Source organism: Gracilinanus agilis, chromosome 5 (genome assembly GCF_016433145.1).
Source record: "Gracilinanus agilis isolate LMUSP501 chromosome 5, AgileGrace, whole genome shotgun sequence".
Lineage (NCBI taxonomy): Eukaryota > Metazoa > Chordata > Mammalia > Didelphimorphia > Didelphidae > Gracilinanus > Gracilinanus agilis.
This window is the reverse complement of record NC_058134.1, coordinates 49,700,675-49,709,162: the sequence shown is the minus strand read 5'-3', so window position 1 is coordinate 49,709,162 and position 8,488 is coordinate 49,700,675. Positions and strand designations below refer to the sequence as shown.

General features: G+C 35.8%; 1 protein-coding gene across 2 annotated transcripts in view; it reads right to left on the bottom strand.

The window, feature by feature from the left end:
- The window catches only part of FAM133B (family with sequence similarity 133 member B), a 42,404-nt gene that overhangs the window by 9,112 nt on the left and 24,804 nt on the right, over window positions 1-8,488 (bottom strand). Inside the window, exons 10-11 of one of the 2 annotated variants that reach the window (XR_006506395.1) lie at window positions 6,266-6,313; window positions 3,073-3,328 (exon numbers count right to left, since the gene is read on the bottom strand). Coding sequence is in view for 1 of the 2 variants with exons in the window: in XM_044678787.1 (XP_044534722.1) it covers window positions 3,242-3,328; window positions 6,266-6,313 (135 nt within the window). In the remaining variant the exon portion in view is untranslated. Of the gene's footprint in view, window positions 1-929; window positions 3,329-6,265; window positions 6,314-8,488 lie in introns of those variants that run through there. The other variant, XM_044678787.1, reaches the window with a different exon arrangement.

The following is an 8,488-nucleotide window of genomic DNA, read 5'->3' as shown; positions in this document are numbered from 1 at the left end:
TAACTCCAATGCCTAGCTCATACCCCTCTTCTGCTTTCGAACTAATGCTTCTAAGACAGAAGATGAGTTACACACACACACACACACACACACACATGTGAGATGGTCTATTTTTAAGTATCTCATTGAATCCTTACAATAACCCTGGGAAGTTATTCCCGTTTTGTAGATGAGGAAACTGAGGCAAAATTGAGGCAACAGACATGACATGACTTGGCCCAGGGTGATACAGCTGGTATGTTTGAGGCACGATTTGAACCTGAATTATCATGACTCTAGGCTTGGCTCGCTCTCTCCACTGCATCACCAGATGCTAATCTCCTCCAGGCTAGGCTCATCCAGTCTCTGCTGACTACAGAAATGTTGCTAAATTGATTGCTATTACAAAAGAACTTGGGGCTCCACACTTTGCATCGTTTTCCTTCAAATGTAAACATGATTTTTATATGGCATTAAATTGCTGAGGGCTCTCCCCACTTAGACTTTCTAAGTGTTTTCTAAATAAGAAAGTCTTCCCTTTAATGTTTTCGGATTTTAAACTGAAAACCCTTTATGTGAACAATAATAATCAAACATATTACTTGGGTTCAGAATAGCACTTCCCACTTAATTTTCCTGAGATTCTATTTATTGTACTCCTGTGCTATATAAATAAGATTCATCTGTCCTTGAATGAATAAATTCATTCAGGCCCTAATGCTTTTGCTCCATTGTTCTAAGGAACAATCTTTATATAGTAGATAAAATTCAGTTTGGGAGAACTTTTATAGTTTGTAAAAGCCAATATACTGATGATGATTTCTAGAAACTAGAAATAGTAAATAAACTCATGGTCAAATCAGTACAAAATTTACATTTCTACTCGGGTACTAATTCTAAAAGTATTTGCTAGTTGTTTTGGTACTATCAATTAAGGAAATTTGCTCATGTTTATAAAACTAATAGAAAAAAGTTTATAAAACATAGGAGATAGGCAAAAATCTGTTAATACCTTGTTAGCAGTAATTGGAATGAATTTATAAAATATTGTCACCTTATCCATTTTTCTTCCTGCACCATTTATTGGAAGACTGTTAAAGATAGTCACTAGAGAAACAATAAAACCAGTCTGGCTTTCTTTCTAGATAGTTAAGACTGCAGAGCAGCACAAGAGCAATGACCAGACAATAATCCTCGTCTCCAGGTAATACATAAAACCTCCAAGCAAATAAAACCAAAATATCTTGCATAAATGATCACTGTTCCTGGACAAGTCTGCAAAGCTTGAAAAAAAAAAAAATCTGGACATAAGACAGCCAACAAAAAAGAGGTGTTTTATACATGTTAAAATTGGTATTTCTATAGTAATACAAATAATCTCCTGTACTTATCATTTTACATTTTTGTTACATAAGATTATTTTCAGAAACGGTTTATTTGCATACAAAATGCCATTCTTAAATTTCCTATCTCTTGGCTGGGACTAACATCACGGCCATTCAAGAAAAGAGTAAGAGTGTGAAGATCGAAAGATGAAGCATACTCAACAACCTGATGTGTGGCATTACTATAGGATTGAAAAGCTCTCTTAAGAAATTTGTTCTCTTCACTGCTATAGGAAGTTAGGGGTAAGGAGGGACTGCTATGCAATTGCTCTCTCAAGTGTTTTCAGGTTTTGCCATTTTCTTTGTGACACACAAAGGGAGCTGAAATGAACACAGCTATTTTTTTAGCAAAATAGCCATTTATTCAGCCTCTTGTCATGCCAAAATATTCTGTGCATTAAGATACTACAGTTAAAACAACCTTTATAACAGGCACAATGGACAGTAAATTATATTTCATGTAACTGATTATAAAAGTGTGAAGTAAAAATGACTTATCGGTTCCTTTTAACATCACTGGTAAACATAATTCAGCAGCAGACATTTGAGGCACCCAGTCTTAGTAAAATATGCCACAGGAATAGCAATCATGTCATCCTTACTTTAATCCCTGTCTTAATTCAATATTAATATATAAAGACAACGAACTTTTTAAACGGTATATTTACTGAGATTCTGGCAGTAGTTTTATGTAACAAGACATATAGCATACTAGGTCTGCCACTTAACTTGCTCATAGCAAATCAGCTTCAATATGAAGCTGTTAAATATCAAAAACCTGCTTTTTACATGCTAAATATTTTCAGCAAGTGTGCAATTAAACACAGTTAATGAACTTATTATATCAAGAATAAAGAATTACACACTTGAAACAATGCAGCCGGAACATAATTCATACAAAAAATAATGGTCACTGGTTACAATAGAATTTCCCTGGCTAGTTAAAACTTAAAATAGTATAAAACATGCAAAATATTTCAGAATATTTTAGCTATCTATACCAAAAAAACCAGTGTCTCTATGAAATGATTCCCTCCAAAGTGTAACCAAAATTAAGTCAAATTATGTAACATTCTACTGCTAAAAATATTCAAAAGATTTAAGTGGAGGTAAGTTTCCTAGGTTTTGGAGCTCCTCCATGCTGCCAAGTGCTGTCTGTCTTTGCTACTTGAAGTAGCTAGCAGACAGCAGAGCTCCAGAATGCCTCATTTTCTAAGTTCAGCAAAGGGACAAACTGTAGCTGACCAGCTCTTGGCCTCCCTAGGAAGCACAGTGTCTGTCCTGACAAAAATAGATAGGATGTGCAAGGATCAAAAGGCACACTATTCAGCTAGCTAAAATAATAGCGACGCCCTCCCTGTCCCACCCCTCCCCTTCCCCAGGTAAACAAAAAATTACGGGAAAAAAGTAACATACATCTACAAAAGTAAAGATTTTTGAGGGCATTAATGTCATACCCTTGCTTCAAAAACGCCAACTGAAGTCAATTGGGTATCTCCGATTTGTTACTTTAAACACATCCTAAAGATGTGTTTAGATTTTTTTAATCTGATTTCAAATTAGATACTTCCTGTTAAAAATTTTGTTATCGAAGAGATTTTTCTTTATTTCCCAATATCTCAAATACCAGTTGGACTCTAGTGTATTGTCTCCCAGATCAAAGAATTCTGGGGATAAAAATCAAACCAAACAAAGAAGGTGAATGTACCCCAGGTAATAAGCAGCAGGCAACAATCATGGCCTCTTCTGGCCCGCGGCCTCAGGCTCTAAAAACACAGGAGCACTCATGCATTTGGGTAGCAGAAGCCGTGACTTTCACAGTTGAAGTTTTGCTTGACATTGCACTTTCTGGCAGGGAGATCTCAGCTGTCCTGGCATTATGCTGACTCTGGACCTGATCCAGTGGTCTTCTTTTTCTTCTTCTTGCCATGTTTCTTATGCTTCTTTTTCTTTTTTGTCTTTTCCTTTAAAAGAATTATACATTAAGCATTACATTTAAAATAAAAAAAACTTACCACTATCACAAAACCAGAGAAAAACAAGACTTTAATAGGAAAATTACAAATGATAATAAAGCAATTTCAAAACAGGCTGGCAACGCAACCAAATAATGCTACTCAAAACAAAGAGGAAATAGTATGAATTGTGATTTTCCTTGAAAATTCTATGCCAGCAACAGAATGTCCAAAGCAGGAGGCTCTTGTCCCCCCCCAGCAGTTTAGTGAAGTTTATGGATCCCTTCTCAGAATGTTTGTTGTTACATCAATAACTGAAGAAAATGTTAATGAAAATAAAACCCTCTATATGAGACCGGAGGTGCAGTATTTGTGGACTCCAAGGTAAGAACCCCAGATCTACAGTGTCCCACTTGTTAATTTTTCCTAGATCCTAGATAATTGCCATAAATAAACAGCAGAGAGCTGCGTATACACATAAGGAAAGTAATCACATAGTTAACATGTTACCTAACTATTCTCTTATAAGAAAGACAATTTCCTAAAGGTATATTTAAACATCCAGCCCCAACTTATGAATTCATTTTATAAAATTTCACAGATTCTAAGGGTTAGAAAGGCCTCCAGTGACGAGAGAGGCCAGCTCGTATCTGAACAAGAATTCTCTCTACAAGATACCCAAGGAGTCATCTAATCCCTGCTTGAAAACAGAGGGGAAACACATATGCTGAGTCCTGAGAGTGAAGTCAAAGGATTTAAATATCAGCTCTGCCACTTAGGACTTCTTGTGATCTTGGGCAAGTCCCCATCTCTGGGCAGGTTTCTTCATATACAAAATAGAGGAATTTGGATGGGATGACCTCTAAAAACCATAATTCTTATATGTTCCTCTAAGCCTTGCCTTCCAATGCATGAGGAATGTCCTACCTCCTAAGGTTGCCTATTTCATTTTTGAAGAGTTCTAATTTAGAATTATTATGTTATCTTAAAAGATAAAATAATTGTGCTACCTTTGGAGTTCTATTTTCATAATAGCAATATAGCACATTTTAACTAATTTAACATTTTTCAGACCAGAAACATTAAATCTACTACTCTTAAATAATAAATGGTACGGCAACTACTTCATACAACTTTTGGTTATTACCATTAATTTAAAAATAAGAGAATCATAGAATATTGCTTGATAAAATGTTTGAACTGAAATAATTTGGAGCATTAATGTATAATAAAAAGACTCATTCTGCCTAACTCATTAGTGGAAATAAGCTTTTTCTATGTAATACTAGTGAAAATAATTAGGTCTGATCGAAATACTTAAAAATCAATAAGCATTTATTGAGCATATACTACGTGCCTGACACTGTACAAAGGATATAAATAAAGGAGGGGGAAAAAAGCCCCTGCTCTCAAGAAGCTCACAGTTCAATGTGGGAGGCCACTAGAAGACAAAGACACTACATACAAAGATAAACTGGAAACAATCCCAGATTGCAGACAGCAAGATTTAAAAAGGCTTCCTGAAGGAAGGTAGGACATTTTTGCTGAGACCTTTGTTGATAATTCATTCTGATTGTTCTTTGACCTTTTTTTCTAAGGTCTCCAGTGCCTACTCTCCTATAGGACTCATTACTTATGTCCTTCTTTGCCTTGGTGAAGAGAGTATATGAACATCAACTACTGGGCAGTCCAAGTCCATCACTGTCAACACTGCTATAGTAATGGTTGAAATTAATATAGAATAACAGGGTAGAAGTCAGGCTTGGAACCCTGGCTTTTACTATGTAAAGTTTAACTGCAAGATGCCTGCCCTCAAGTCTCTGGCTCTGCTGTAAAATAAGGGGGTTGGGTGAGACGCTTTGAGGTTCCTTCTAGGTCTAAATTTTAAGGATCCCTTTTTATTCCTAGAAAATGCTCAGGATCCCCTAAAGAGTTTTTATTTATGTGACTTATCGCTACTGGTACTATATTAGAAATGAAAAATCTTAGTATTATGAAAAGTTTCTTTATTAATACACATTTATGAAGGCAGTACAATAATCGAAAAAGGAAAGAAGCCTGTTGGTTTAACATACTCATCCATCTTTCTGCCCCTCTACCTTCTTTATTGTATTTATAAATCTAACCTATTACAGACCATAACTGAGAAGGATGAGTTAATTACACATCCACCTGCTTCAAATGAAATTATTTCTGTGCCTCAATAGAGACTACTTCCTTCCCTAAGAAGGGTAGAAAATGATTTTAAAAGACAACCATCAACACCACAAACATTTTACTGGTGCCAATAACATTCATATTAATCCTAATTGTTGAATGATGAAAATTTAAAAAGTGAATTACATTATTCAAGCTTGAGTACCCAAGAGAAAAGAAAATGAAGATATATGAACATAAGTGATACTTGTTGTGGTCTTGTCTTGCCTGACTGTTTTTTTAGAGTAAAATAAGCATTTAAAAAATATTTATACATTCTAAAGTAAACATTCCACTGCACATTCAGGCATCATGCAATACTAGACTATGATTCTAAAAATCAGCATGTATACATTTTTCTCTAGCAGAACATCTTTTTCAATCAATTTCTAGATGTATTACTCAGAGTAAGTCATTTAACCTTCCTAAGCTTCTGTTTCCTCATCTCTTTCCCTCATGGGATTGCTATAAGGTTAGAGGAAATAATGAATATAAAGGTGCTTTTAAAATCTCCAAGTACTATAATGTTAATTATTATTATTATTATTATTAATGTTGGTATTACTGGAGGACAAGATCAATTCAGTAATAAAGATGTAGCACTGTTACACATCAGCTTTTTATGATGAATAAATTATGGTTCTAAGACCTCATTCTGACCTGGGGTATTTATTCCATTAAAATGAATTTTCTATACTACTGATACATAAAATTATTCTGTTATCATATAAGAACATAAGTGATACTTGCTGTGGTCTTTTCTCGCTCCTCACTGTTTTTCTTTTTCTTTGCTTGTGCCTAAAAAATAGACAATTGAAGTACTCAATTAAAATTGAAAAAATAAGAAAAAATTTTTATTAGGTAACCCAATAAACAAGAATATTTCACAATATGAACACTATTTCAAAAATATTAATTTTTTATATAGCCATATTTTAAATAAATTTAGGTTATATTGCTATATGAAGAAATGTTGAATAATAATCTTTAAAGTCCTGAAAGGACAGAATATAGTTTTGCATTTCTTTTGGAATCTAGAACAGCATACACAGTAAAAATATACCCAAGTCTAGGTGCTGCACTAAGGTCATTTAATAACTGAAAGATAATGTTAATATTAAAGTCATTTACAGGTACTCTATAATTCCTCCATGTTATACATTGGTAAACCTAGGCTTGAAGGTGATATAGATAGGACGGAAGCTCATAAAGGTCCTACACCAAGTAAGCCAATAGGAGTCTAGTTATAGATTGTGTTTCTGACATCTAAAGTCCAGTCTAGCAAAACTGAACTTCCAGATGGTGAGTCTCTGGGTGCCAAGGCACCCTGTGAATAGCAGAGTCTCTTTGGCCTGGCCAGATCACCTATGCAGCATTAGGTCCAGGTACCATATTTTCCTTAAAGAAAACCATTGAGAAGACAGAAAATCCAGAAGATGATGGGTCAGGATAATGGGAGAAAGCCTTAAGTTTATTTCACATTAAGAACTGGAGGGCCTGGGGAGGTTTGCATTGAAGAGTGATGAGAGAGACAAGGATGACAATGTCTTCAAGGCCCTGAAGGATTGTTATAAAGAAGAGGAATGAAACTAGTTCTGCTGAACCCCCAAGGGCAGAACCAGGAACAGTGTGTGGAAGCTGCTAAGTGGCTGATGGGAGGTACGAAGTCAGGAAAAATATCTTCCAGATGCCTGGGTAGGGCTGGCTGTGGAAGGATGGCCTGGCTCCTTACATACAAAAAGACTGCTGTAGCCAACTTAACTGTGGTTTCTGAAGTCCCTTCTTACCTTGGCCATACTTTGAAATAATCATTTTGCAACAAAAATGATCAATAACCAACTTGATGATTTCAATGGATGCTAACATTTTAAAACATAAATTTAACAATGATCAAGACAGAAACATTCAAACAAGGAGTGAAATTTTACATAAAAACCTTAGCCTACTTTCCAAACTGATACTTTCTCCCATGAATGACTCTTCTGTGGGTACAGCCCCAGTTTTGCAATCACATGATTATACTTGTCAACAAGTATTATTCTGTTTATAAGAGCACGGGAGATTCCATTGAATGCTTTGTTAAAATCTTAGTAAACAACTTCTTCAAAAGAGAAGTGAGGTTAGTTTGGCATAAGCTATGGTGGTTGCTGTTTTTTAAATTACATAAGATTTTAGTAGTTGAATTTATTTTGTAATTATAGGCTGACCTGGCTTTCAAAATGTCCAAACATTTCTGGGGCATCTGCATCTCGCCTGTTCTGAATGAGGTTTCCCTTCTGGTGTTGACAGCTGCTTCTTTTTTCCAAGTTTATGTGCCAGTTTTGGACTCCAAACAACACTTAAGCTGGCCTCCTGCTACCCCAGGCTCTTGTTACATGACTGGCTTGCTTCCTTTTTCTAATAACATGTGCTTCTCATGGCTTTCATGTCATGTCATATCACATCAAATCATGCTGTAGCTTCTCATGTCTTTCATGCCATTCCTCCCAAGCCACTGTAAGTGGGAGATGCCACAGTCTAGCTGCCTGACACATGTCCTCATTCCTTCCACTGCCTTTTGGGTCAGCTAAAATCTGGAATCTTTTACATTATTTGCAGCAGCAGAACTTTAATGCTGTGTAATAGAAAAGTGCTGGAGCTGGGAGGTCAAGATTGAGATATAAATGCTAACCCTTACAGCTATGAGACCATGGACAGGACCTGCAGGGCCAATTAAACCAAGACTGCTGTAACTGACTTCATAATGCTTGGTCTTGGGTGGCTGTAGCCCTTCTCCTCTTCCCTCCTGATGCATAGAAAAAGGTTTCCTAAATGCTCCAAGATCCAAAACAGTAGGCACAGGAGCCTAAGTAACAGACAACACCTCACTTCTTTACCAAGTGTTGATCTCTAACCCCAGGAAAGGGAAGAAAATAAATAACTTTCAAACATGAGATTCTTCTTATACAAAAGGGAGAAAAAGAAGGCTATTTT